The sequence below is a fragment of the Balaenoptera borealis genome (genome assembly GCF_965194805.1).
Source record: "Balaenoptera borealis genome assembly, chromosome: 18".
In the NCBI taxonomy this organism is placed as follows: Eukaryota; Metazoa; Chordata; class Mammalia; order Artiodactyla; family Balaenopteridae; genus Balaenoptera; species Balaenoptera borealis.
In genome coordinates, this window is record NC_138877.1 from 1,087,850 (window position 1) to 1,115,722 (window position 27,873).

Genomic DNA, 27,873 nt, shown 5'->3' on the forward strand with positions numbered 1-27,873 from the left:
GTTACCGTGGGAGGGGTCGCATTTCATTCTGGACCTTGAGTGAGGGAACTTGGAGGGAGGTAGGGAGCACACTCACGCAGAGGGAACCTCGCGGGCCAGAGCACAGCGGTGGGAACGGATGGAGTGGCGCGTGCCTTGTCGAGGCTGCAGGTGGACGAGGTACCACGGTCCTGGGAAACAGGGCTAGAAGGGTCGTGTGGAGGTCGGCTTGCAGCGCCCTTCTTGGCGGGGACAGGAGCGGAGTGGGTCTCAGCAGGAGGTGCTGCCCTCACTCAGGCGAAAAGCGATTTGATCCCAGACAATGGGAACGTGAAGGTCACACACAGAGACTTTGTGGAGGCAGAATTGGTAAGACTTAGCAGCTAATTAGAGGGGAAAAGTAAGTTAAAAAAAAACGTTGACGTTTCCCACTGAGCAGTTAGGGGAAAAGTACTGCCAGTAACTGAGAGAAGGGGGCGTTAGAGGTGGAAGGAACCTTAGAAGCACAGCCACCGTGGCAGAAGCCTGTCAGTGGCAACGTAAGGGGTATCACAGGACATGTTCTGCTGGGAGAATCGGGGGCCGACGAAACAGCAGCTCTGAACTACAGGGTTATGGATGGGCTCAAGGCAGCAGAAGTTCACACTGACGATAAGGCTCATTAAACATCGTGAAAGCTCTTGCCAGTAGAGATGGAATCTGTGGAATGTGTGTTTCTACAGGACATTTGAGTCTGTAAAGCAAATAAAATACATAAATGAGTTGATAATGCTTGAAGAGTGCCCCACAGCACCAGGTAGTCTTTCAAGGCGGGATTGCTGCCCGTCTGAGTTGCTCTAGGACCGTCACGTTTGACCTCTCCCTCACACCTGACTGAAGGCTGAACACCACGCCCTTCCCCTGATGCCCCAGTTCCTTCCCTGGTTTGTGCAGGAGCACACGCTGTTTTCTCTGCCGAAAAGGGCCTTCCCACCGCCCGTCCCCCGTTCTTTCCCCGGAAAACAGCCGGCTCCTTGCTCAAGACTGAGCTCACATGACCTCCTTGGCGCAGTCTTTCCTGTTCTCGGGTGGTTGAGTGTAGCCCTGCTCTGTGATGCTTGCCGCGCTCCGGGCTCTTTATTTCTTTATGTCTGTCCCCCACTAAACTGCAACCTCTTGAGAAGTAAAGGCTGTCCGCTTCTGGGCTTTCTGTTTCCGGAACATAACAGAGAACCTAATGCGCACAGAGTAAATTATTTGGGGATGAAACATGTCTTTCCTAAAAACAACATGTGTTATGGAACTGAAGGAATTAAACAGTTCTGGTTAAACTCTAAAGTATTGGTAAAATACAAGGACTGAGGACTGAGGACAAAGGACTGAGAGTGTATGAAAATGTTCCTTCTTTCTTTCTTTTTTTTTTTTTGTTCCTTCTTTCTTGTGTCATTTCTTATCCTAGTTTCATTGACTCCCAAATTTATACCCATTTCAGGTTTCTGTCATCTCTACCTGCCAGCAGACGAGTTTCCAGCAACCTATTCATTTGATGTAGACACAATGAACTTTCCCACTTCCAACTTCTGTTTTGTGGGCCTCTTATCGATGATCGATCCGCCTCGGTCCACGGTCCCTGATGCGGTCACCAAGTGCCGGAGTGCAGGGATCAAGGTGGGACTTACACATTCCTGAATTAACAAGTCCTCCATTGATGTTGAATCCCTTTCTAGGAACATTTGTCATGGGAGAGTCAGTATTTAGGTCTCTTCAACTAAATGTCATAATTCCCCTTTTTTTAGTCTCCACTTTCACTGTACTAAGATTTCAGTAACTGTCCCATAAAAGCAAGGTGATTGTGTCTGTGTGGCATAAACCACAAGAGTAACTGCAGTGAGCAGAAAGATGTGTCCCTGTGCCATGAGGTGGTCACATCTTGCCCTAGACTGTGATAGACAGTAATAGGTTTTATTACTTAATCTCGAGGTCCAGCTTCCATACTCCATTTCCCTCATGATATAAAAGCCAAAATATGAATTCCATTACCGTGTGAATTCCAGGGCTGTGGAGCGTCGTGAAGCTGCCCAAGGAGACATCCTGTCAGCCCTTTCACAGATAAAGTTATGTCCAAAGGAAAGGCTGGATGTCAGAGGAGGAAACGTAAGAAGCTTAGGAGCAAGGGCAGATCTAGTGGGATCAGTGTGCCCTTCAAAGACAGCTGTTTCTTTGACCTAAAGATCAAGGACGGCTCATTAGGGCAAACCATAGTCACCCCTAGCCGTGCTGTACGGGGCCGTGGTGGAGCAGGCGATAGCGAGCTGTCCCTGCTCGGGTACCTGAGTCCCTCACCGTCCACATGCCCTTCTCGTTGTTTGTGTCCTAGATCATCATGGTTACAGGCGATCATCCAATCACAGCCAAAGCTATTGCCAAGAGTGTAGGTATCATTTCCGCCAACAGTGAGACAGTGGAAGACATTGCAAAACGCCTCAACGTTGCTGTGGAGCAGGTTAACAGGCGGTGAGCTCGGAACCCCCCCCCAGCAGAACTCGGGTTCTTAGCCACGGGGCCCTGTTGCCTCTAAAGAGCTGTGCTGTGGGTGCAAAACCCCCTTCCTGCCAGACATCCTCTCAGGGTTATGCGAGGCTGCTTTACTCTCTAACGTATGCATCCATTCCTTCCTCAAAATTTGATTGAGCACCGAACACGTGCCAGGCATGGTACTGATACCCCGAGGGTAACCTGGATGCATGTCTTGTGTGAAATTTCAACCCAATGAAGTAGATCTGAAAACTTCAGTGCCTAACTTAACGTGAAGAAACTGGAGCAAAGACTTTACAGGAAACTACCAGCCACTGATGCAGTTGTATAATCAGGGATATTGAGAACCCTTTGCGTTCCATGTGCCCTCCTAGTCTGCATCTTGCGTATTTATTCCGTTGGCTTCATAATGTGTAGCTATGGAAACATACTTCTCTTTGCTTTTTTACTTGGTAGTAAATAGAATGGAAGCTTCGTAAGGAAAGACTGTTCTTCTTGTGTCTCCTAATTCTTTAAATCATGTTCATCCTTTAGTCCAGTCATCTGTCCATTTATTCTGTATTCTTTCAACAAATGATTGTTGAGTGCCTAGCGTGTACCAGGCACTGTGCCAGACACTGGAGCTATAGCAGAAACAGACCAGACACTCTCCCCACACTTGGGGAGCTTTCCATTGAGCCAGAGGGGAAGAAAAATAAATTAATTGTGATGTGGTAAGTTCAGTGAAGGACGCACAGGGACAAAGGAGCTGGCAGTGGGAGCCTGGACTGTTGATCATTTAAATGAGTCAAAGGCTCCAAAGTCTTAGTTTGAAAATTAGTGTCATTGGCTTTATTATACTTTCATGCATGTGGGGAAAAAAGGGAAAAACCAAAGAACCTCTTCTAGTTTACCCAAGCATTTATGCCTTTTAGGAACACAGAGCTGTCAGGTAGTGAGTTACTACCAGGGCAACAAATTCCCAGTTAAGACAACCAAACAGTTGAACAGCCTCTGGGCACAGCAGCAATATCTGAAGTCTAAGGGTCTTCCACTGCTCCTTTGTGTAAATAGCATTCATCTATGAAGACAGGTTTGGAGCTTTTGTTTATCTGTTTGGATTTTTTAAATAGTAGGATTATACTTTTTCCTACAAGTTACCACACAGGAGAGAGGGGTGGATGCTTTGTGAATGTTTTCAATTGTCCACTTTATCAACTCCAGCTTCATGATCATAGAATAACTCTTTTTGCAGCTCTGGGGGGAAAGGAAACACCCTTTCTTTCTTAACTTACTTTTATTTATATATATATTTTTTTTTAATAAATTTTATTTACTTTTTTATTTATTTATTTTTGGCTGCATCAGGTCTTTATTGCTGTGCGCGGGCTTTCTCTAGTTGTGGCGAGCAGGGGCTACTCTTTGTTGCGGTGCATGGGCTTCTCATTGCGGTGGCTTCTCTTGTTGCAGAGCACGGGCTTTAGCGGTGCGGGCTTCAGTAGTTGTGGCACACGAGCTCAGTAGTTGTGGCTTGCAGGCTCTAGAGCGCAGGCTCAGTAATTGTGGCTCGCGGGCTTAGTTGCTCCGCGGCATGTGGGATCTTCCCGTACCAGGGCTTGAACCTGTGTCCCCTGCACTGGCAGGAGGATTCTTAACCACTGTGCCACCAGGGAAGCCCCATATATATATGTTTTCTTACCAGAATATAGGAAGACCTGTGGTTTGAGTCAAGTGCTAGAATTCCAATATTTAGCACCGATAGGAAAGAACAGACCTAAAAAAAAAGAAGAAAAGCTCAGAACTTTAAGAATGAAAAAGGCATGCAGTGTTTTGTACTTAAGGATGTTTAAGCTGAGATTAGAAGGCTGAAATGTGGAGTGTTCGCCAAGGGAAGGGAAGTCGATGTAGCAGGACATGTGAGGCCTTTGCATGGAGAGTCGGGGGGCTCAGAACTGAGAAGCCCAGTGGGCTGCGGGCAAGAGTCAGAGGGGACAGACAGCACGGGCTGCACCCAGCCCTGCAGACCGAGTAGGGATTCCAGGGTCTGCTCAAAGCACAGCAGAAGCCTCGGGAGAGTGTTCACAGGGGACAGCACAGTCAGATCTGCACACTCAGTAGTTTCTAGAACCTCACTTTTATAGTCAGCAGATAAAAGCTTTCCTCAAAGAAGACCTCAATAAACTTTTCTCCCTGCATAGCTCATGGCATAGCAGACACTATAAATAGGAAATAAACAACAATAAAGAATTGTTACCCATGTGTTTAGGCATACGCTGGATTCTAGGACCCAAAACGTACAAACAGGCAGTTTTTTTTTACCCTCCTTTTACTTGTTGAGTAAAGCATTGCCCCAGGAAGTACCACCTCTCACACATTCCTGGAAGGAAATGGCTAATTGGCTTTTTCCTACTGTTGAGTGACGCAAGGAAATGCCTTATTTGTCAGCCTTAGTTCACTGTCTTGAAATGAGACCAAAGTATCCCCAGTACCCACACGCCCGGTTATCCCACCAGAGGACTGGGTGTCAGGACTTTGGGTTCCAGGTGAAATCAAAGAGGTTCAGCCCACCTCCCGCCCAGAACAGTGTTTCAACCTTGGGCCTCAGCCGGTTCCTGCTGCCTTTCTAGGGACGCTAAGGCCGCTGTGGTGACCGGCATGGAGCTGAAGGACATGAGCCCGGCGCAGCTGGACGAGCTCTTAGCCAACCACTCGGAGATCGTCTTTGCCCGGACGTCCCCCCAGCAGAAGCTGATCATCGTGGAGGGCTGTCAGAGGCAGGTGGGTGGACGCAGCGCCGGGGGAACCTTCCAGGTCTGTCACCGTCCCGCGGGGGGCATGCAGCGCTGAGCACTGGGCCCCCATCCTCACCACCCCACATCTCCACCCGTCGGGGCTGGCTGGCTGCTCACTTTGGGGCCTTGCTGCAGGCTCCCCAAGGGCCTTGCGACAGGGAAGTTTGGAGCTATGGGGGATGTGAGTGGACGCAGGAGAGAAAGCTCAAAGCCGTAAGACAGGGTGCCCACTGTCGCCTGCACACACACTGGGTTGTTTCCTTCCAGTTTTGTCGAGATCTAATCGACACACAGCACTGTATAAGTTTAAGGGGGGCAGCATAGTGATCTGACTTGCGTATGTCATGAAATGATTATCACAGTAAGTTTAATGAACAGCCGTCTCATATAGATACAAAATTAAAAAGAAAAAAAAAAATTTTTTCCTGTGATGGGGACTCTTAGGATGAATTCTCAACAGCTTTCCCGTAATGTTGTTATGTTACATCCCCAGCACTCCTTGTAACTGGGAGTTCGTACCTTTGACCCCCCTTCCTCCAGTTCCACCTCCCCTCACCCCCCCACCTCTGGTAACCACAAATCTGATCTCTTTTTTTATGTGTTTGTTTGTTTGTTTTTATGTATAATTGACCTACAACACTGTTAGTTCCTGGTGTGCAACATAATGATTTGATATTTCTTTACAATTCAAAATGATCACAACAATTTATTCGATTACCACCTGTCACCTTACAAAGATGTTACATATTGACTGTGTCTCCCATGATGTACATTTCACCCCTGCGACTCATTTATTTTGTAACTGAAAGTGTGTCTTCATCCCGCATGCTTGTTTCACTCAACCCCCCCACCCTCCCCTCTGGCAACCACCTGTTCTCTGTATCTATGACTGTTTCTGTTTTGTCACGTTTGTTCGTTTTGTTTTGTAGATTCCGAATATAAGTAAAATCATACGCTATCTGTCTTTCTCTGACTTATGTCACTGAGCATAACACCCTCTAGGTCCATCCACGTTGTTGCAACTGACAAGATTTCATTCCTTTTTTTTATGGCCAGCATATTTACACACCACATCCTCTTTATCCATTCACCTGTTCATGGGCATTTGGGTTCCTTCCATACCTTGACTATTGTAAATAATACTGCAATGAGCATTGGGGTGCCTGTATCTTATCTAACTGGTGCTTTTGTTTTCTTCAGAAAAATACCCAGAAGTGGAATTGCTGGATCCACTGGTAGTTCTATCTTTAAATTTCTGAGGAACCTCCATACTGGTTTCCGCAGTGTCTGCACCAATTTACAGTCCCATCAACAGTGCACAAGGGTTCCCTTTCTTCCATATCCTCGCCAACACTTGCTATTGGTTGTCTTTTTTTTTTTTTTTAAGTCTTTATTGAATTTGTTACAATATTGCTTCTGTTTTATGTTTTGGTTTTTTGGCCACGAGACACGTGGGCTCGTACTTCCCCAACCAGGGATCGAACCCGCACCCCGTGCACTGGAAGGCGAAGTCTTAACCACTGGACCGCCAGGGACGTCCCTGGTTGTCATTTTGATAATAGCCATTCTCACAGGTGTGAGATGGTACATCACTGTGGCTTTGATTTGCATTTTCCTTATGGTTAGTGGTATGTAGCATCTTTTCATGTGCCTGTTGCCCACCTGTATATCTTCTTTGAGTTTATTTTTGTATATGGTGTGAGAAAGTGGTCCAGTTTCATTCTTCTGCATGTAGCTGTCCAGTTTTCCCAACAGCATATATTAAAGAGGCTGTCTTTCCTCCATTGTATATTCTTGCCTCATTTGTTGTAGATTAATTGCCCACATTAGTGTGTGTTTGTTTCTGGGCTCTCTGTTCTGTTCCGTTGATCCATGTGTCTGTTTTTTGTGCCAGTACCATACTGTTTTGATTACTGTAGCTTTGTGGTATAGTTTGAAATCAGGCCGTGTGATACCTCCAGCTTTGGTGTTTTTTCTCAAGATGGTTTTGCCTATTTGGGGTCTTCTGTGGTTCCATACAAATTTTATAATTACTTATTCTACTTCTGTGAAAAATGCCATTGATATTTTGATAGAGATGGCATTGAGTCTGTAGATTGCCTTGGGTAGTATGGTCATCTTAACAATATTATTCCAGTCCAGGAACACAGTATATCTTTTTATCTGTTTGTGTCATCTTCAGTATCTTTCATCAGTGTCTTATAGTTTTCCGAGTACAGGTCTTTTACCTCCTCAGTTAAATTTATTCCTAGGTATTTTATTCTTTTTGATGCGATTGTAAGTGGGATTGTTTTCTTCGTTTCTCCTGAGAGCTCGTTGTTAGTGTATAGAAATGCAACAGATTTCTATTTACTAATTTTGTATTTATTAGTTCTAATAGTTTTCTGGTGGAGTCTAGGATTTTCTTTGCTTAGTCTCAGGTCATCTGCAAACAGTGACAGTTTCACTTCTTCCTTTACAATTTGGATTCACACACATCTTGTTTGGAGCTTGTTGCTCTTGCTTCTGGGATTTCCTGCCTTAATCTTTCCCCCCAAACCCAATGCGGGCCTTCATTTTGGCTCTGGCTGACCTCTCAGCCTCAAGACAAAGGGAGTGGGTGGCCCCTGCCCAGGCTGCTCACTCACCTCCTCTTGGTGTCCCCACAGGATGCTATTGTCGCTGTGACAGGGGACGGAGTTAACGACTCCCCGGCTCTAAAGAAGGCAGACATCGGGATCGCCATGGGGATAACGGGTTCTGATGCAGCCAAAAGTGCAGCCGACATGGTCTTGCTGGATGACAACTTCGCGTCCATCGTCACAGGGGTGGAGGAAGGTGAGTGGGGTCTCAAGGGGTCTTAGCGAGGGCTGGGGCCACCTGCGAAATCAGAAGCAAGTCCTATAAGGAGAAACGTAACGTCTTTGCCTAGGTCGCCTGATCTTTGACAACCTAAAGAAGACTATTGCGTACACCCTGACCAAGAACATCGCTGAGCTCTGCCCCTTTCTGATCTACATCATTGCTGGGCTTCCCCTGCCCATTGGCACCATTACTATCTTGTTCATCGACTTGGGCACAGACATAGTAAGTAGCCCTAAAGGGAACAGCATCTGATAACTTCCCCAGGTGATGGAAACTTCAGAGTCATTACCTTCAAGAGCAAGAGATGCACTAAATCAATGCGTCTCAAACCTCGACGTGATGGGGCCTGAAGTTCTGCCTTTCTGACAAGCTCTTAAGTGATGCCGAGTCTGCAAGTCCACCAACCACACTTCAAAGCAAAGGACTAGAGAGATCTGTCATATGTTTGAACATTAAAACCACTGCACTCCATATGAGAACTTTTCAAGACATAAGTTCTTCGCCATTCCAAAAAAGCATGCCATTGGTCAGTTTCGGCTCACATGCCTCCCTTTTCTTTTGAGAAGATGCAGATGTCACCAAAGTAGTCCCTGTACTGCTGGGGGGCCCAGTGGCTGAAGTGATAACCCACAGCCGCCCCTTGTTAAGTAAAGGAATCTGTGACCTGGAAGCCCCTCACCAAACACAGTAAGAAGTAGCCATGATTAACACTCTGTAAAGCTGCACACTGACCTACAGTCACGTCACCTAAACCCTCTCCCCTTCTAGGACGAATCCCTTTAAGAAAGCTTTGTGGCGGTTATTCCCGTGGCTCTGGCTTACACAGGGGACAGGCCTCGAGCAGAACTCATAGCCCTGCAAGTTGCCGCCCCTCCCTCGTCTCATAGGACACCAGCAGGGCACCTCCACGCTGCAGGGGGCTGGGGGTATCTTTACCTTAGTGGGGAGCTGAGGCCCCAGAGCCTGCAGTCAGATCACTTTCCAGGCCGTTGAACTTTGCTCATTTTCTCCACTCTAGTGGTTCTTCCAGACATCACCGGGGAACTGGTTAGAAATGCAGATTCTCTGCCCTCCAGGGGGGAGGACCTGTGAGAGAACCGCTGGTCAGTGGCGGGGCGAAGCGGGAGAGGACAGAAGCAGAGGAAAGTGTTTTATAACTAGCATTGTTTAGAGCTGGAAGCGCAAGGCGATGGTCAGAAGCAGACTGATTCTGAAATTCTCTACGGACGCCGCACCCCGTGGCCTGCACCCTGGAGAGACCAGTTCCCTAACCCCACTGCCACGCCCCGGCCCCTGGCTGTGCTGCCCACGTTCCCTTCTGTCATAGTGTTTCAGGGCCGGGCCTCACGGGGTCTCTCTCCCTCTAGATTCCCTCCATCGCCCTGGCTTATGAGAAAGCTGAAAGTGACATTATGAACAGGAAGCCTCGCCACAAGAAGAAGGACAGACTGGTGAACAAGCCACTTGCCGTGTACTCCTACCTGCACATTGGTGCGAGGAGGGGCCTCCCAGAGAATTCTTTTTGCCTTGTGGGGCGGGGTTGGGACGTGAGGAGGAACCCAGAGGAGAATGAGGTCGGGGCAATTCTGCAGTCATTACAGAACCTCTTCTGTTCTTTCAGGCCTCATGCAGGCCCTGGGAGCTTTTGTTGTATATTTCACCGTGTACGCACAGGAGGGCTTTCGACCCAGCACTCTCCTTAACCTCCGGGTGGAGTGGGAAAAGGGCTACGTCAACGACTTGGAAGACAGCTACGGACAAGAGTGGGTAAGGGCGGGGCCTCCAGCAGTGTCCTCCCGGGAAGGCCGGAAGGGGACAGAGCAGGTGACAGCTTTCTCGGTTGACAGGGCTTGCGGGCCCCTTGGTCACAGCGGTTTGCCTCTGTCGGGGCTCAGCTCATCTCTCGAGTTAGGTGCCTAGAGCTCACCTTTTCACATTAGCTTTGCGATAGGTGTGTAAGAGTGACCAGCCGACAGTGCCACAGTTGGGCCAAATCCATTAAGTTAGCGTCTTTTCCTACCCACCAGGTTAAAGGAAAGAAGGGTTTCTTTCCAAACACAAGGAGGTGATCCTCCCTCAGTCTTGGTGAGGGGGGAAAGAGAGTAGAGGCTTATAGAAATGGGCTGATGCCTCCCTGAAGTTTCCATCTGGGGCCTCCTGGTCTTCTCTTTCTCTGGCCGTTGACAGACAAGCTACCAGAGGAGATACCTAGAGTGGACGGGCTACACTGCATTCTTTGTTGGCATCATGATCCAGCAAATAGCAGATCTGATCATCAGGAAAACCCGGAGGAATTCCATCTTCCAGCAGGGTCTCTTCAGGTACCGCCGGCATCCACCCTCGTGGTTCAGCCCGGGCCTCTGCTGCCGGGATGGTGAGGCGTTGACTGCGCTGGGTGCGTGGGGCTGAGCCCGGGAGTTCAGAATCTGTTCGCCTTTGTGTCTTACAGAAATAAAGTCATCTGGGTGGGGATTGCCTCGCAGGTTATCATCGCGTTAATCCTCTCCTACGGCCTCGGGAGTATCGTGGCCCTGAACTTCACGATGCTCCGGTGAGGTTCCCTTCAACAGTGGGGAGGGAGGAGCGAGCCCCGACCTGCTGTCACGGCCTAAATAATCACTAGGGTTCCAGAGGCTCTTTCCCCTCAAGTCTTTCGAAGGAGGTAAAATGGAACCGGTTTTATATTCAGTCTGAGTCTTTGACCTGCTAGTTTTTTCCAGAAGAGGAGGTGGGTTTTCCATCCCTCACCCTCCCATCTCTACCCTCGTCCGGCGGATCACTTCCCAGGCAGGCGTTGTTTCTAGTGGCCGCAGTCCAGTGCGGTTTCACGTTGTGTGACACAGTGGAGTCGTTCTCCCCAGTGAGGCAGGGAAGTGAACGGGCAGCTCGGCCGCCTGTGGGGCGGGCCCCCCTCGGGGTGCGTGGGTCTCACCTCCCTCCCTCTGCCCCCTCCCAGGCCTCAGTACTGGTTCGTGGCTGTACCACACGCTGTTCTGATCTGGGTGTATGACGAGGTGCGGAAACTTGCCATCAGACTCTACCCTGGAAGTAAGTAGTAGTGTGATTTGGGGGACTCTGCCTAGTGCAACAGAATCCCGTCCGTTTCTAGCTTACTGTTTTCTACCTCTACAGGCTGGTGGGATAAGAACATGTACTATTAAGACCACCTTACTTCCCGAGCCCCCAGCTGCACGTCAGAATGTTCTTCATCTTCCGGCCTCCAGCTGGGCGATTGCAGCCGTGGGGACATCGTCAGAACGCGTTTAAGAAATGACAGAACTGTAGGAAAGATACTCACTAATGTTTTGTAATTTAAAGCAGAGATTTAACTGTTTATACATGATTTTAATTTATATATCAGTCTCCTTATTTTAAAATATGTGAATTTCAAGGTAACGGTGTAGGGAAGCATGGCGTGTTTATATGTATGTAAAGGTCAGTCGTGTTAGATAATCTCGGGTAATCCAGACATCTGCTGGGGTCTCGCTGTCCCTTAATTCTAGACGGGACTGCTCAAACCTCCATTCCACACTCTATTAGAAGTCCAGCGACCTCCCTAAGATTCCTGTGAATTCCCAGGGAATTTATTACTTCACAGTCACCTTGCTCAGAAAAGGCTAATTCAGCTAGAGGTTTGCAAGGGATGAAGCGATGGCACGTTTACATCACAGCAACTTGGACAACCTCAGTTTGACCCTGAGGCATGCTGAAAGGTCCGCATCCCACCTCTCAGCTCCTGGCGGTCCTTTGATGCCCTCCCTCCTCCCGAGCTGCCCACCCTGACCACCAGCTCCAAAAGGGAGCTCCCGGGGCGTTGGCATAGGCTAGTTCCAGGGGCTCCCCTGGCCCAAAGGGGTTTTCATTTACCAGGACTCATCCTCGGTGGAGGACCATGGTGACTTAACACGTAATATTTATTTCTTGTAAGACAGTCGCAAAGCACTCTGCAGCACTAATTTTATGTTTCACGCTTTAATTTAGGTGTATTCATGTGTAACATGTGTGCTCACACCCATATTGACACCCCAGAGAGGCCTCGTTTTTAAGTAAAAGATGTTTTATAAAACTAGGCCTGAGGGTGGTGTTCTAATTAATTTGAGTTTGTCTAAAATGCACAGCATAGGACAGAAAAAAATGAGATGTGATTTCAATTTTCTTTTTTTTTTACTTCTTCTGGTCATTTTACTTTTCCATGGAAGGTCTGAACTCTTCCCTCACCAACATCGCTGCTTTGTCCCCTCTCTGATGTGCGCACACTTTTAAGGCAGAATTTCTGTGGAAGGGTCTGTCTATCAGCAGCAGCGCGCGAGAGAAAGCTGTTTTCACAGCCTTTCTGTCATCAGCTGCACGCCCAGCACAAACTGATTTGACAGGATGACACTTGGTAAGCTTTTCCCATTCAGTAGCTGCCCCTCCACCTCTTCTCCATCGTTCACGCAGGCAAGGACATTCCGCTGCTCACGGCACTAGGTGGTGTCTCTGGAGCAGGAAAAGGGAGTCTGGGAGCCATGGTTCTCTGCCATGTTCTCAGGGCCATCATTGTGACTTCATGTAAATAGATTATAATGTACTGTGTCACTGTGTATATTTAAGTTAAAATAATGTATTTAATCTCGAGGGTTTTAATCTCTGTCTTCAGTCACAATTATCACTAGACTAACCTGACGTTAGTCATTCAGTGAACCGGAACCCTTTCCAGGCAGCGTCATGACGGCCTTCTCTTTCCAGTCCTGGCAGGGCAGTAATGCTTCCTAAACTTCAACTAAGAATAATCTGTCCTCACTCTTTTCCCTGCCAGGCTGTCCAAGTGCCCCTAGCTGTGATGGCTGGCAGCTCACGGTCCTGCCAGAGCCAGTGGGAGAAGGCTGTAAATAGAGCACAAAGCTGTAAGGGGTTTATGGTGGGTTGGGTTACACTTGAAAGGAGTTAAATTTGAAGTAGAAGTCTCTTCACAGCAGGAACCCTGTCTGTAATAACTTTCATATTGTACGTACCTACCCTCACAAAAAGCTGACACTCAAATGTTTGTAAAATGAATAAATAACAAATTTAAGGAATCACAGAAATTATATCAAGTAGCTTGATTAAGTTTTAGACAGAAAAGAGGCAATAAAATCTCATATCAGAGGGTTTTTGTTTTGTGTTGTTTTAGAGAGACTGCTTCATTGACCCACTAAGGCCTAGACACTTTTTAGAAAAAATAACAGTTAATTTAAATCTAATTGGTGTGGCAGAGTAACTCAGAGACATAGAGATGAGGCTGGATTTATAGAGCATTTTTTAAAACAATCTGTTTTATTCTGATTATAAAATTGTAACTCATTTTAGAAAATTTGGAATATCCAAGAGTAAAAAGAAAATTAAAACCACCGAGAATCTCACTACCTAGTTATATACCTAAACAAGAGTAGTTATTTCTTTAGGGTTTTTCTATGTATATATTTATTTTTAGGCAGAATTGAAATATAAAGTTTTCCATTCTGCCTTTTTATTTAACATGGAGGGGCTATGGTTCTAATGACTACACATTATTCCATGTTGAGAGTGCTTGTACCATATCCCCACTGTAGGATGGCTCATCTATTTCCTACTGGTCATCCTTTTCTTTTTTTTTTTTAAGGTTGCATCTTGTCACTAAATCGTATACCACATCTCTCTTTTTCTTTTCCATAAATTTATTTATTTTTGTTTATGATTTTTGGCTGTGTTGGGTCCTCGTTGCTGCGCACAGGCTTCTCTAGTTGTGGCGAGCAGGGGCTGCTCTTCATTTGCTGTGTGCGGGCTTCTCATTGTGGTGGCTTCTCTTGTCGCGGAGCACGGGCTCTAGAGCACACGGGCTTCAGTAGATGCGGTGCGTGGGCTCAGTAGTTGTGGCTCACAGGCTCTAGAGCGCAGACTCAGTAGTTGTGGCGCACGGGCTTCTCATTGTGGTGGCTTCTCGTCGCGGAGCATGGGCTCTGGAGCGCACAGGCTTCAGTAGATGCGGCACGTGAGCTCAGTAGTTGTGGCTCACAGGCTCTTGAACGCAGGCTCAGTAGTTGTGGTGCACGGGCTTAGTTGCTCCGCCGCATGTGTGATCTTCCCGGACCAGGGCTCGAACCCGTGTCCCCTGCATTGGCAGGCGGATTCTTAACCACTGCGCCACCAGGGAAGCCCTATACCACATCTCTTATTATTTTATAATAGATTCCTCGAAATGGAATTAAGGGGTTAAGAGTATTTTTAAGGCTCTTGATAAATAGTGCCAAATTTATTTTCAGATAAGCTGTAGCAATTTATATTCCTGCCAGCAATAATGAAGTGAATATCTTGCCTGTCAGTAGGATATGAAAGATCTGTCAACTATAAGAGATTTTTATTCATTCAGTGTCTGCCGTGCAGTCTGAGGAAACAGCAGGGACAAGACAGACTCATGGAACTGGTGCTCCAGGGGAGGGGCAGAAAAAGTATCATAACTTGCGATCAGGGTTTTAATAGGTGGAAAGAGGCTTAGACAGTTATCGGATGGGGCAGTGGGTGAGCCCCCTTTAAAGGGGTGGTCAGGAAAGTCCTTTCCAAGGTGAATGAGCACAGAGCAGAATTCCAGGAGGTGTGGCAGGAACAGGGATGCAGCAGGAAGACTGGTTCACCAGGCAGCTGGAGAAGCAGGCGGGAATCTTAGAGCACAGGGTCTCCCAGGGTTTCGTTGCAAACACAACACCAGGCTGCTGAAGATTATTAACAAAGGCAGGGACTTGCTCCAGTTCACATGTTCAGGTCACTTTGGCTTCTGTGAGGAGGGTGGGAGCACGTCCAGGCAAGAATGGACACGAGCAGGTGAGTTAGGAGCAAGGGAAACAATGATTAGACTGCGCAGGTGTGACAGGTGTGAGGCCCACACGTGAAGCCCTGGGCCCGTGTGTGTGTGTGTGTGTGTGTGAGATTGTGTGTGAGATGTCTCCTAACAGGACAGTGTCAGCAGCTGGTAGTTATCAGATACCTATTATGCCCCGGGTGCTGTGATAACCTAAAAGCACCGTCTCCTTAATGCTCACAACAACCCCATCAGTTAGTAGTGCCAACCTTGCACGACTGTCCAGCACTGTCAGTTTCCCTCCACTAAAGCGGATCAGCTTTAGAATCTGTGAGGTCATGTCAGGAGAATCTGTGCTTGGACAGAAAACTGCACACTGCACAAAGCACACCCTTCAGGCACGCTTTGCAGATCCGAGGTTATGGAGAACTAATAGCAGCTCAGAATAGTCCATGTCTGTGATATGCAAACACAAGGGACAGCCCTCCTTCCTCTGGAAAAGCCAGTTTTGCTGCACTTGCACAATCCTCTGGCATCTTCGACTCCAGATGAACGTGCGCCTCTCTGCTCCCTTGAACCACTTCTAGCAACTGCCTAGTTCCCACATGCGACTATGAGCGGAATAAATTTAACACTTGTTCATTTTATACCTGGATGGGAGCCATGATTTTACCTTTTCTTTGAAAATTATCCTTTCACACTGAAAAGAGAGGCAGAAAACCAGTATTTACTCCTTTCAGGGGCGCTGGGCCTCGACACAGACACCTGCCCGCTCCAGCTGCTGTGCAGGATCGGGGCTCCGCCGGCCGGCACCCGCGCGGGCTCCGGGGCTGGCTCTGTCCTGCACTTTCGCTTCAGTGGTGCTGCTTGTTCCGCTTCAGACCAGATCTCTGGGCGGGCCCCCTCTCCTCTGTCCCCATTCCTGGGTCCCGGCCCTCCCCGCGACATACCAGAACCCAACTCAGGGGATTTTATCTTTTTGGTCCAGAGGTTCTAAGATAAAGTGTAATGGAAATTCAAGGCAAAAGCCTGATTCATTTTAAAGGGATAGAAACTCCCTTCTACGGACTTGTGAAGATAAACTGAGATACTGTGGAGAAAAGTATTTTGTAAGCCCGAAAGTACTAGAATTTATTAGTTGGTGTTTTTGCCTACATTTTATATTTGCAACGTGGGATTTCTTCCTCTTGCTTTCACTTCTCGACAAAGGAAGCACCTGCAGGACAGGGCACGAAGCTGCAGGGTGCGAGCGGCGCTGAGGATGAGCAACGTGGTGCCGCCTCGGAGGAGGAACGGTGAGCCGGGAAAGACAGACTGTAAATAAACTGGAGACGACTGGAGGCCACAGCAGAGGCACGGAGGGTTGTGGAGTTCAGGGGCCACCCTCAGGGGCCCAGCTCAAGTTTTACGAGGTGGGATTTCAGCGGCGGAGATGAGGGAGAGCCTCACAGGCACCTGGAAGGGAAGGGGCAGGGACCAGAGGTGCACACACGGGGGGGCTGTGGTCACTGGCCCTGGAAGCTGGCGCCCTGCCCTCGGGGCAGCTTCAAGCTCCGGGGGGAAGTGACGGTAGGGTAGAGACAGCTCCGCCCTCAGAGCCCCCATGAGCCTGGGCCCATTACTGCCCCCTGTCGTCCCTGGGGGGCTGCGGTATCTGTGACCCAAACCCCTGAGAGGCAGAAATGAGCTTCCCTGTGCGGTTAACACCCTAACCCACGCACCCAGAGCCGGAGCAGGGATGGTAGAGCGTCCCCATAAATCGGGAGGCTGATGGCAAAGCCTGTCGGTCAGAAAGGGGCCATCCTCAGTGGCCTCCAGCCCTGCGGTGAGCCTCTGACCCCTCCTGACCTGTCCACACAGGCCCTGGTCGCCCAGCTCGGGGGCCTTGAGCTGGCTGCTTGCTCCACTGAGACGCCTTCTCCCAGACGCCCCCCGACCCCCGGCTCCTTCCCCTCCCACCCCTCCCGGGTCTCCTGACCAGCACGCCTTCTCCCCGACACTCCCCTCCCCTTCCCGTCTTCCCTTTTCTCCATAGCAGATCCCAGCATCTGTCCTCACATTTTACAGCTGATCTGCTTTTAGCCTGGAGTGTAAGCTCCAGGAGGGCAGGGACCGCTCAGAAGAGGGCCTGCCTGGCACACAGTACAAGCTCAGGGAATGTTTGGTGAATGAATGGCTGGGAGAGCAAGGAACAGACCGTCAACAAGAGAAAGAGGCAAGGGACTTCCCTGGTGGTCCAGTGGGTAAGGCTCTGCGCTTCCACCCAAGGGGGCTCGGGTTCGATCCCTGGTCAGGGAACTGGATCCTGCATGCCGCACGGTGCAGCCAGAAAAGAAAAAGAGAATGAGGCATGAAAAGAGGCTGAGAAACAGAAACATGTAAAGACCTACACTCAGAAGGCAAAGGAAAGAGGGGGCGGACTGATCCCACAATTTGCGAGCAATTTTTCACAGAGTAAAGTGTCCTGGGCACTGGCGCCAGATAGAGCTGGTTTGAACACTCTTTGTCACGTATGTAGTTCTGACGCTCTCCTTGGAGTGTTGTCAGCTCCAGGAGAGGGATAATAATACCTGCCTCATGAGGCAGTTGAGGGAATTAACCGTGAACACAATACCTACTCGGCACCCCACCCAGTATCTGTCCTCTGCTCCTCCTTTTTTCACTCTAAGTCATCAGATATAGATTTATTTTTTCATTAATGCTCATATACACATATAACTTTAATAAATGGGGTCATGTTATACTACGCATATTATACTTTTTATATATGATCTTTTTCTCTTTTTTGCTTTCCTCTCCCTGCCGCTCCTCCCCAAGTAACCTATATTAACAAATTTGTGTGCAATCTTCCTCACTTTCCTTCATGCTCATATAATCACAAAGAAATAAAATTCCAAGAGTAGTAGTAACACAGCATTAACTTGAAAGCACTCAGAATGGAGTAAAACTTAACTTAGCAAATATGTAGAAAGTAGCAAATACAGGTAATGCCCTAACTTCTTCATTCACCCAACTCCGGACTTTGAGGAAAATCTACTCTAGGCCATCCCAGGGGTGGCAGCCTGTGCATGCTTTCCTTCAAGGGGATAGAGAACAGATTTATTCAACTACTTGACTAGCAGGCATAGTGCCTTCAGGGAGTTCCCTTGTGGTCTAGTGGTTAGGATTTGGCACTGTCACACTGTCACTGCTGGAGGCCCGCGTTCAATTCCTGGTGGGGGAACTGAGATCCCCCAAGAGGTGCGGCCAAAAGAAAAGAAAAAAGGAATAGTGAGTTTAGTTCTTTCACCATCCTCATGTAGCTCAGCCTACTTTTAGACAAATAATAGGCTCTCAATAGTCATCAAGAGAAAGTGAACGAATCAGAAAGTACACTGAGCCCAGACTGGGGGTGACAACAGGAAGGGTGTCAGCATTACATTGCAGGGGATAACGTATATGCTGGCTATCTTTAGGAAAATGCAGTTTGCCTCAAAAAGCAAGGCTAATCATGTGAAACAAAGACCAGAAAAAAAGAGAGTAATTGAACGCTAAAATGGATGGTGCAGAAAAAGAGATTTGAAAAGAGTGTTTGGTGCTGCTGGGAATACATCACCCGGGTTCGGCCCTGGTGGGGAAGGTTTGTGTGCAAAAGGAAGCGGCTTTATGTATAAAAACCATGCTGAAATATGACATTTAATATACTGTTTTCACTAAAATGTGATGGGCCAGTGAATATAGGAATGAGTGTACTGGTTTCCAGAAAATTCCTGTCAATTCAGATGTGAGTTTTATTTGCCATTCAGATAAAAGGTGAGGAGGTGGGAGAAGGTAAGAGGAGAGCGTCTGAGACAGGCTGAGAATTAAATTTCCCTGGTGAGCCTCCATTCCTCGTAGCTCTCAAATCCCCCTTCACCACAGCGAGCTTAATTAAACACACCTCCATTGTTTGTTCATCTTCTCCCAGAAGCCATCATCCAAATGGAGGCCATCCCGTTAGAATCATAACCAGAGTTTGTGAACCGCATTTAATGGCATATCTGACTAGAGTGTGGGGAGTAAGGGTGCATTTACAACCAAAAGTGGCAGCTAGAAAATACCATGGCGGGACCACATCCGCCCGAAGAGGTGACTGTACTTCTCGAGCTTTGCGTGAAGGGTTTTTATTCCATCGAGAGCCTCTGCCCGTGAGAAAAGGGCAGGTCAGAGTTCGGAAAGGTCGAGGGCACCCCTCTGGCCAGGTGCCTTATGACTAACAGCACAGCAGTGCCCTCAGGGACGGTTAGAGCCTGAAACAAGGGGCTGTTGACCCCAGCGCACTCCCCTTGGCCTGCCTCACCACTGAGGGATCGCAGAGCCCGGGCTTGTTGCTGACTCTGCCCCCTGGGGATTTCCTAATCATAATTCCTTGCCTCAACGCAAGTGAGCTAAATCTCTGAAAATATGAGTGTTGTTTCTTCCTTGGTGTCTACAGCTTTACGTTTCCAAAAGAAGAAAATCTGATAGCAGTGAATGTATGTCTTGGAATGGGAGTCACTAGAGAAGTGCACATGGGCCACAGAGGAGTCAGGAGAGACCTCAAGAGTGTAAGGCGAGGCGAGTGAGAAAATGTCGCTGCCACGTCAGGAAACCAAGCGTGCTGCAGCCATCAGGCCGTCACAGTACAGCGGCCCAGCGGTGAACCCTGAGGGAACCAGGATGGGCCACTGCGGCCCTCCCACACAGCGAACCATGAGGAGTTTCCAGATGGGAAAACATAGGGTACTGGCCCCAGGTAGCCGAGGAATGATTTCAGGGAGCCCAGACTTCTGCATCTTCCCATACATAGAAAAGCACCAAATTCATTACCTTGAGGTGTCTGGTTTTCTTCAACTCATAGTTATCGTTTGATGTTCCAACTACCTAGTCTTTGTGGCAAAAACGCCCCGACCCCTTCAGGGCCGCCTGACGCCTGCCTCCCCCAAGGCTGAAGCCCTCAGGTTTGTTTTTTGTATTTTTGAATTAATAATCTAATCTATTATACATTTTAGAAGAACTCATAAGGCTTGTATTGTACTTTATAGTTTACAAGTCCGTTCATCTATTATCTTGTTTAATCGTCACAGTACCGATATCGGCCCCATTTAGCAGCGAAGGAAGCTGACTCTCAAAAATGCAGAAATCTTCCTCCAGGTTGCACTGAGAAGGGAGGATTTGAATACAGCCCCCGGCCCTCAGGTGCCAGGGTTGTGACCAACTGATGAGGTCTCTTGATAAATTTTTTGCATATCTGGGAGCTTTGTTTTAAAAAAATGAAAAAAATACCTTCTTATCTTTATTTAGCAAGTGCCTTGCATTGGTCTGAATGGTTTTTGTACTCTAGTCTCATTAGAGTCGGGTGATTTAGTTTCTTTTGCTGACCCTTGATATAGTCCTTTAGGGAATTAATTTCTCTGGCATTGTGAACTTGAAGCCCTCAGTTTTGTCCACCGAATAGAACATAACTCTCAACTTTTAGGTTGTGCTTTTTTTTTTTTCCCGTCGACAGCAATCTGTCTCTCAGTGTGGGACTCGGTCCAATTACAGCCAGCCGCAGGACGGCTATTAGATAGCACAGGCCTGGGCTTCACCCTGACCTTCTGAGTCAGAACCTCTAGGTCCTAGGCCTCTGCATTCTCATAACCTCTCAAGGAATTCCTAAGCGCACCAAAGTCTGGGACCCACAAGTCAAGCTCTGCTGGTTAAGTTGAGGCCAGAAGTGTCTTGAGCTCTGCAACTGAGGGCCCACACGCAACTCACCCAGGCAGGCGGCCACCTGCCCTGACGGTGACGAATGCAGGTGGAGACCGCTCCCAATTAACAGACTCCTGAAGACAGCAGGGGAGGCGCTCTGGGGGCCGCTAACACCTTGCTGCCCTATAGGGAGGCTCACGGGGGTACATTTCCTCAACTTTTAGGGCCCCAGAGCTCTCCTTGGGACTGTTTTTCAAGAAAGGACACTGCAGACCCCATCCTGTCCCCTGACTCTTCATAGCAGCAAGGTTGAAGCTTGCTCATCCCTACAAGGGCCCCCAAATCTGGCCTGGAGCAGCACAGGTCATCTGTCCATTGGTCTAAAATTTCATGTCTATGCAGTGCATCTCTGTTATAATTCCCAAAGTAGAGTTTTCTGAAGGTGGACATGGGAATTGGTGTAGTAAAGTCCAGGAGCGTGGTCCAGAAATCAAAACACTGGAACTCTAGCTCTATCCAGGAAGGTCAGAGCCTTGGCTTCCCCGTCCTCAATGAGGATGTGGGATTCAGTGATCGCTAAAGGTCCTTCCTGCCCCATTGCCCTGTAATTTCTCGGGACAAAGCCAGAGTCACTTCCTGAAAGAGGGGTATTCTGCCCCCTCCAGAATATGCATGGAAGACAGCTTATACCTTCTCACTGCACACCTCTGCTAGCAGTGACTCAGAACGGAAAGGTCAGAGGCAAAGTAGCAGAAGACCTGAAAACCACCTCCAAAGGTAAGAAAGGCACCAAACTGCAAACGCTGTTTGTCATGGGCCTGGCGCCATCTGGTGCACTTGGAGACCGTGTCACGCTGGCTGGCATGTCCTCCCTACTGCCGGGTTTTGACACCAAGTGAGCATTCACAACTACATTTCTACTGGGTGCATACTGTGTACCAGCCTCTGTGAATGTTGTATAATCAGTTATTTTCATGACAACCTGATACTTTTAGTGAATCTAGAAGGAAAATGGTAAACCCAAGGTTTTATCGAAACAAAAGCAGAATCGAAGTTAAAATATACTTGATCCTTTTTTAAAAATCATAATAAAATGCCATCGTGGAATATCTGTCTCTATGTTCTGAGGTGGCACGACACCAACAGTGTACAGGAAAAGGGTAAATCAAGGTTCATGACCCTGCCTATCCAAATTACTGGGTTCCATCGCACCCCACTTCCTCCCACTCCTATGCATATACCACTAACAACAAAACTGAATTTTAAAGTAGAAGGGAAGGTAATACAGCTCATGGAAGATAATGAATCATATGAATGTTTAGCTTGGGGAAAGACTTCTTAAACAATATGCAAATATTGAAAGTCAATGAAAATACCATAGTGAAATAAAACACCTTGGGACAACAAGAGATATGAAAGTGAAAGAACAAGTCACAACCTGAAAAGGATGTTTGCAATGGAATCCAGAATAAATAAGGAATTGCTACAAATCAATAAGAAATAGACAAACATGTCCCCCCACCAAACAAATATGAAAGCCTGAGTGACCAATAAATATGACATGATGCCAGCCTTATCAGTCTTTAGAGAAATGCAAATTAAAGCCACAAGGAGATATCAAAGTACAGCCATGAATTAGCAAAAAATAAAACCGATGCTAATCCAAGCATTTGCTAGAAGGTTCATACACTGCTGGTGGGCGTGAACAAGTTGGCTAAAAGGCAAAGAAGTTTGTCTATCTTGTATACTTTTGGGTGGGGAAAATACCTCCCCAGGTAATCTAGAATACACACCTGCCTTCAGGGGGGCTTGGGATTCAAAATATGCTATTGGAGTAGTCTAGGAAAACACAAGCCAAGAAATTAAAGTGGTCCTAGATTCATAGTTCTTTGGGAACTATATTCTACAAGAAGCAAAAACATAATCTGGAGAAATATATCCTTAATGCTGGCTTCAAAGGGTTCCCTGGGAATTCCCTGGCAGTCCAGTGGTTAGGGCTCCAAACTCTCACTGCCAAGGGCCTGGGTACAATTCCTGGTCAGGGACCTAAAATCCCACAAGCTGCACGGTGTGGCCAAAAAAAAAAAAAAAAAAAAAAGGATTCCCACAGATAAACACTCCCAAACGTGAGTTTAAAATCCAAAATTACCAAACACATGAGGAAACAAATCACCATGAATGAAAATCAGTAGAAATAATAAATTGCAGAATTAGACCCCTCAAGAATGTCAGAGAAAGAAATATGGAGGTACATAATGAAATAAGTGTTTAAAATATTAAATTAATAAAAGATAGAATCAAAAACATGAGAAAGGTACACAATACTATCCAAAAAGATCAGGCAAATTTGGAAATTTTAAAAAAAAGAAAAAAAGAACGTCTAGAATTAGATTAGTCGTTGAAAATTTAACTCAATGGTCAGATTAAATGCAGGTTAAATCCAGGTGAAGAGAGAACTGATTAACTGGGAGATGCATCTGAAAAAAACTATGCAGAATGCAGCACAGAGAGATAAAGAGTGGAAAATATGAAAGAGAGGTTAAGAGAAATAAAGGATAGAAAGAGAAGGTCCTGTTATTGTCTAAAAGGAGTTCCAGAAGAAAACAACAAGGAAGAGGTAGTATTCAAAAAGACAAATCGGGCTTCCCTGGTGGCGCAGTGGTTAAGAATCCACCTGCCAATGCAGGGGGACACGGGTTCAAGCCCTGGTCCAGGAAGATCCCACATGCCGTGGAGCAACTAAGCCCGTGCGCCACAACTACTGAGGCTGCGCTCTAGAGCCCGCGAGCCACAACGACTGAAGCTTGTGTGCCTAGAGCCCATGCTCCACAACAAGAGAAGCCACCTCAGTGAGAAGCCCACGCACCACAACAAAGAGTAGCCCCCGCTCGCCACAAGTAGAGGAAGCCCGCGCGCAGCAACAAAGACCCAATGCAGCCAAAAATAAACAAATAAATTAATTAATTAAAAACAACAACAGCTGTCACTTGAAAAACCTTCTAAAAAAAAAAATGACAAATGACTGAGAATTTTCCAGACCGGTATGATAGGAATGAATTCCTCAGATTGAAGAATTGCAATCAATCTCAGGGAGGGCAAATAAATATCCACACCTTGATATTATAACGAATATATAGAACACCAAAGAAAAACAACAACTTACCTATAAAGAATGACAATTGGATTTACAGTAAACTTCTCAATAGCAAAAATAAAGGTCAGAGATCAGTATGATGCTATCTCCAAAGTCTGAAAAAAAAAAACTGTCAATTTAGAATGTTATGTTACTAAACGATCATTCAAGAATGAAGATGAAATGAAAGTATCTTCATTCAAATAAAAGCTGAGAGCATTCACCGTTAAGATACTTTCACTAAAGACATTTCTTCAGGGTGTCCTTGAAGGAGAAAAATTATCCTAAAAGGAAGGTATGAGACACAGGAGGAATAAAGAATTGGCCAGTATGTGAGTAAATGGCCAGACATTATAAAACTAGATTACCTGAATAAAATTAGATTATTTCTTAAGCTAGTTGGAGCATACATGATCATTCATAATTTTATTTTTTATTTATTTATTTTTTTGGCCGTGCCACTCGGCTTGCAAGATCTCAGTTCCCCCACAAGGGATCGAACCTGGACCATGGCAGTGAAAGCACCAAATCCTAACCACTAGACCACCAGGGAACTCCCCATAATTTTATTTATTCCTTATCGTGGGGCTAAAATATTTTATAATAATTTTTTTTAATAGTGCAGGGGAGGGAATTCCAGGCAGAGGCCCTAAGGTTGGAAAGAGCTTGACCTACTTACAGAAGTGAAAAAGGCCAGCGTATCTGGAACATAGGAGTAGTGGGGAAAATGAAGCTAGAGAGGAAAGCAGAGGCCAAATCATAAAACCTTTGAAGGCCGTTTCAAGGATTTGTCCCAGTCAGTGGGAAACCATTAAAGGATTCCAAACAAAGGATTTAAACAATCTAAATTAAATATTAAGATAATTCTGGCTGCTCCATTTGAAAGGTCCAGGAGGTACTAAGACCTATTATATGAGGTCTAAACATGTCATTGTTATTTCTCACTGACCCCGATTTACCCAGAATTTATTCAGCTGGGATTACCAAGGCATAATTCCCTCCATTCGGCCTGGTGATAATCAGAGTTAATTCCTTTGTACTGCACCACATTCAATTCACCTTATGGCGCAAGAAAAACCCCTCTGCAATGAGATTGTCATTCAAATTACAGTGGAAAAGGAGATGTGGCTAATTGCTACAATGTTGAGTGCAGGGAGAAATCTGAAGGTTTCGAGGAGGGGTAGGTGGCTCTAAAGCTGACCCATGAAGGATGAGGAGAATATGAATTGATGAAGAGGAAAGAGTGGGCATTCCAGATGAGGGGAACAGGTAATACCACTCACAAAACTGTAGAAAAATTAGCAGGCTACGTGGGAATACTGGCTTGATTGGTACTCAAAATTCCGTTACGGATTAGTAATAGAAACTATTGGTTGGGTAGCGTGGAGATAGGTTAAGGAATCAGTACTTTTTCCTGAGGGCAACAAAGTATAAGGATTTTTGAGTACAGGTGAGCTTTTTTTAAAATTGAAATATAGTTGATATACAATGTTGTGGTAGTCTCAAGTGTACAGCATGGTGATTCAGCTTTTGTTCTTTGTGGGGTTTTTTTGCAAATTATATTCCATTGTAGGTTATTACAAGATATGGGGTGTAATTCCCTGTGCTATGCAGTTATATCTTTGTTGACTTTCTACTTTATGTATAGTAATTTGTGTCTGTTAATCTCATAGTCCTAATTTGTCCCTCCCACCCCGTCCCATTTGATAACTGTAAGTTTGTTTTCTATGTCTGTGAGTCTGTTTCTGTTTTATATATAGATTCATTTGTATTATTTTTTAGATTCCACATATAAGTGATATCATATGATATTTGTCTTTCTTTGACTTATTTTACTAAGCATAATATTCTCTAGGTCCATCCACGTTGCTGGAAATGACAATATTTCATTCTTTTTTGTGTTTGATTAATAGTCCATTGTATATATAGACCACACCATCTTAAGCCAATCGTCTGTTGATGAGCATGGGGGTTGCTGCCATGTCTTGGCTATTGTAAATAGTGCTGCTATGAACATTGGGGTGCATGTAACTTTTTGAACTAGAGTTTTCATTTTTTCCAGATATATACCCAGCAGTGGAATAGCTGGACCATATGGTAGTTCTTTTTTTAGTTTTTTAAGGAATCTCCATGCTGCTTTCCATAGTGGCTGCACCAATTTACAGTCCCACCCACAGTGCAGGAGGGTTCCCTTTTCTCCACACCCTCTCCAGCGTTTATTATTTGTAGACTTTTCGATGGTGGCCATTCTGACTGGTGCGAGACAATTCCTCATTGTGGTTTTTATTTGCATTTCTCTAATAATTAGCAATGTTGGGCATCTTTTCATGTGTTTGTGAGCCATCTGTATGTCTGCTTTGGAAATGTCTATTTAGGTCTTCTGCCCATTTTTTTAAATTCAGTTGTTTGTTTTTTGATATTGAGATGTATGAGCTGTTTGCATATTTTGGAATATTAACCAGGAGTGAGCTTTTGAACAGAATACTTGTTTCTATTTCCAAAAAAACATAGAGGGAAAAAGAGAAAATGAAGCCTATGTGGTTTTTATTCTTAGCAGCTGAAGGCACCCTGCCATCCCCAGGTGCTTCATCCACAATATAGTTGCCAAATTGCTACCAGATTACTTCATCCCTTGCTCACTCAATTTCCCCAGGACGCTACTGCTTAAAGGGTAAGTCCAAACTCCTTAGCCCAACATTCAAGACTCTTTAAAAGTCGACCCCAATATACCTCTCCAAAAAAGCTCACTTTAAGGAAATTAAAACTCTGGCCAAATGGTCTATAAATTCCGAATAGGCCACAGCATCTCCCACCTACTTTCCCTTGCTTACGCGGTTCTTTCTCCCTGCAATGCCTCATTTCTTCTGTTTACCTCTGTAAGTTCTACCCAGGTTTTAAGGTCTAGTGCAAACCCCATATTCGCTAGGAAGGCTTTTCATACAACGCAGACAATTCTTATTTTCTCTAACTTTCCTCTGGCATTTAATACAAGCTGCCTTAGTAGAAGTTACCCTTTTAGTAGAGGGCTACATACCTCTCAAGCAGGAACCTGTTGGTTTATAAATTCTTAGCAGCCCCAAATTTTCTCAGCAGAAGGCCTTGTATATATACCATTAGTGTCGACAGCTGTTAGTAATAATGACCACCCCTTTGGTTTGAAATTGTTAACCAAATCTCCCCACCGATGGGTAGCTAGATTGGCTTCTCCACTAAGACCGCTACGATCCACTAGGGAAGGAAGACAACTTCAACATAAAGGATCATTCGCTACTTGCGACGTGAAAAGCAATATAATGAGTAATGCGTGGTGGTGATGCTTTCGACACTGGTTGGGCATGAAACGCTTCCTGAGGACCACGCGGCCTTGTGTGGACCCCTCAGGGTCCAGGGGGTAAAACAAAGAACAGCTTCGGGCAGCCGGCCGCCCCGGGCTGACTGGGGGGAGGGCTGGAGCTTCCTCGCCGCCGATTGGCTCCCTGGAGCCGCCGCCTCCGGTGATTGGCCACTGCCGCGAGGGACGCCGGGACGGCACGCGGCCCGGGCCTCACATCCGAGGCGGCGACGATGGAGGCCGCGGCGTTGAGGGCTTCGTGCGTCGCGTCCTCTGGCAGACAGGTGGAGCGCAAGGGCCAGGCCTGGGGAGCCGGCGAGGCCCTGTGCAGCCGGTGTGGAAGAAGGTCGTCCGGAGCTCCGGGTGAGGGGCTGGCTGTCAGCCCTTGGCCCGCCGGCCGGCGGGGGAGCCGAGGGACAGGCGGGTGGGCAGTGGCCGCGGCGGCGAGAGAGAGCGGGGAAGCCTAGGCCCCTAGCCCGAGTCCGCAGGCCGCCTGCGAGGTCGGGACGCAGAGGCCTGGAGGGCGGCCCTCACCCCTCCCGAACCCCCCCTTCACCCTCCCCCTCACCGCCCGCCCCCACTCCCCACCCCTCCACCCTCCCCCTCCCCCCTGCCCCCCTCCACTCAACCCTCACCCCCCCAACTCCCCACCCCTCGCCCCGCCCCCACTCCACCCCACCCCCTCCTCCCCCCACCCCTTGCGCCGCCCCCTTCCTCACCGACCGGTTCGAAGGTTCGGGAAAGGGGGGATGTGGGAATTTGGCCGTCATGCTGTGGTGAAGCAGCAACGACCCGTGATTTTCTTGTGTGGCTCTTT

At 47.1% G+C, this 27,873-nt stretch overlaps 2 protein-coding genes across 3 annotated transcripts in view; both read left to right on the top strand.

The window, feature by feature from the left end:
* ATP12A (ATPase H+/K+ transporting non-gastric alpha2 subunit) overlaps positions 1-13,235 on the top strand; it is a 28,519-nt gene extending 15,284 nt beyond the window's left edge. For both annotated transcript variants that reach the window (XM_082364912.1, XM_082364913.1), the window contains 11 exons: positions 1,451-1,626; positions 2,336-2,472; positions 5,100-5,250; positions 7,913-8,081; positions 8,176-8,330; positions 9,476-9,599; positions 9,730-9,875; positions 10,296-10,429; positions 10,558-10,659; positions 11,065-11,156; positions 11,241-13,235. In XM_082364912.1, the coding sequence (XP_082221038.1) occupies positions 1,451-1,626; positions 2,336-2,472; positions 5,100-5,250; positions 7,913-8,081; positions 8,176-8,330; positions 9,476-9,599; positions 9,730-9,875; positions 10,296-10,429; positions 10,558-10,659; positions 11,065-11,156; positions 11,241-11,269 (1,415 nt within the window). In that variant the 3' untranslated portion in view covers positions 11,270-13,235. The remainder of the gene's footprint in view (positions 1-1,450; positions 1,627-2,335; positions 2,473-5,099; positions 5,251-7,912; positions 8,082-8,175; positions 8,331-9,475; positions 9,600-9,729; positions 9,876-10,295; positions 10,430-10,557; positions 10,660-11,064; positions 11,157-11,240) is intronic.
* RNF17 (ring finger protein 17) overlaps positions 12,470-27,873 on the top strand; it is a 129,971-nt gene continuing 114,567 nt past the window's right edge. Inside the window, exons 1-2 of the mRNA XM_082364886.1 lie at positions 12,470-12,492; positions 19,355-27,419. Coding sequence (XP_082221012.1) covers positions 27,290-27,419 — 130 coding nt within the window. The 5' untranslated portion in view covers positions 12,470-12,492; positions 19,355-27,289. The remainder of the gene's footprint in view (positions 12,493-19,354; positions 27,420-27,873) is intronic.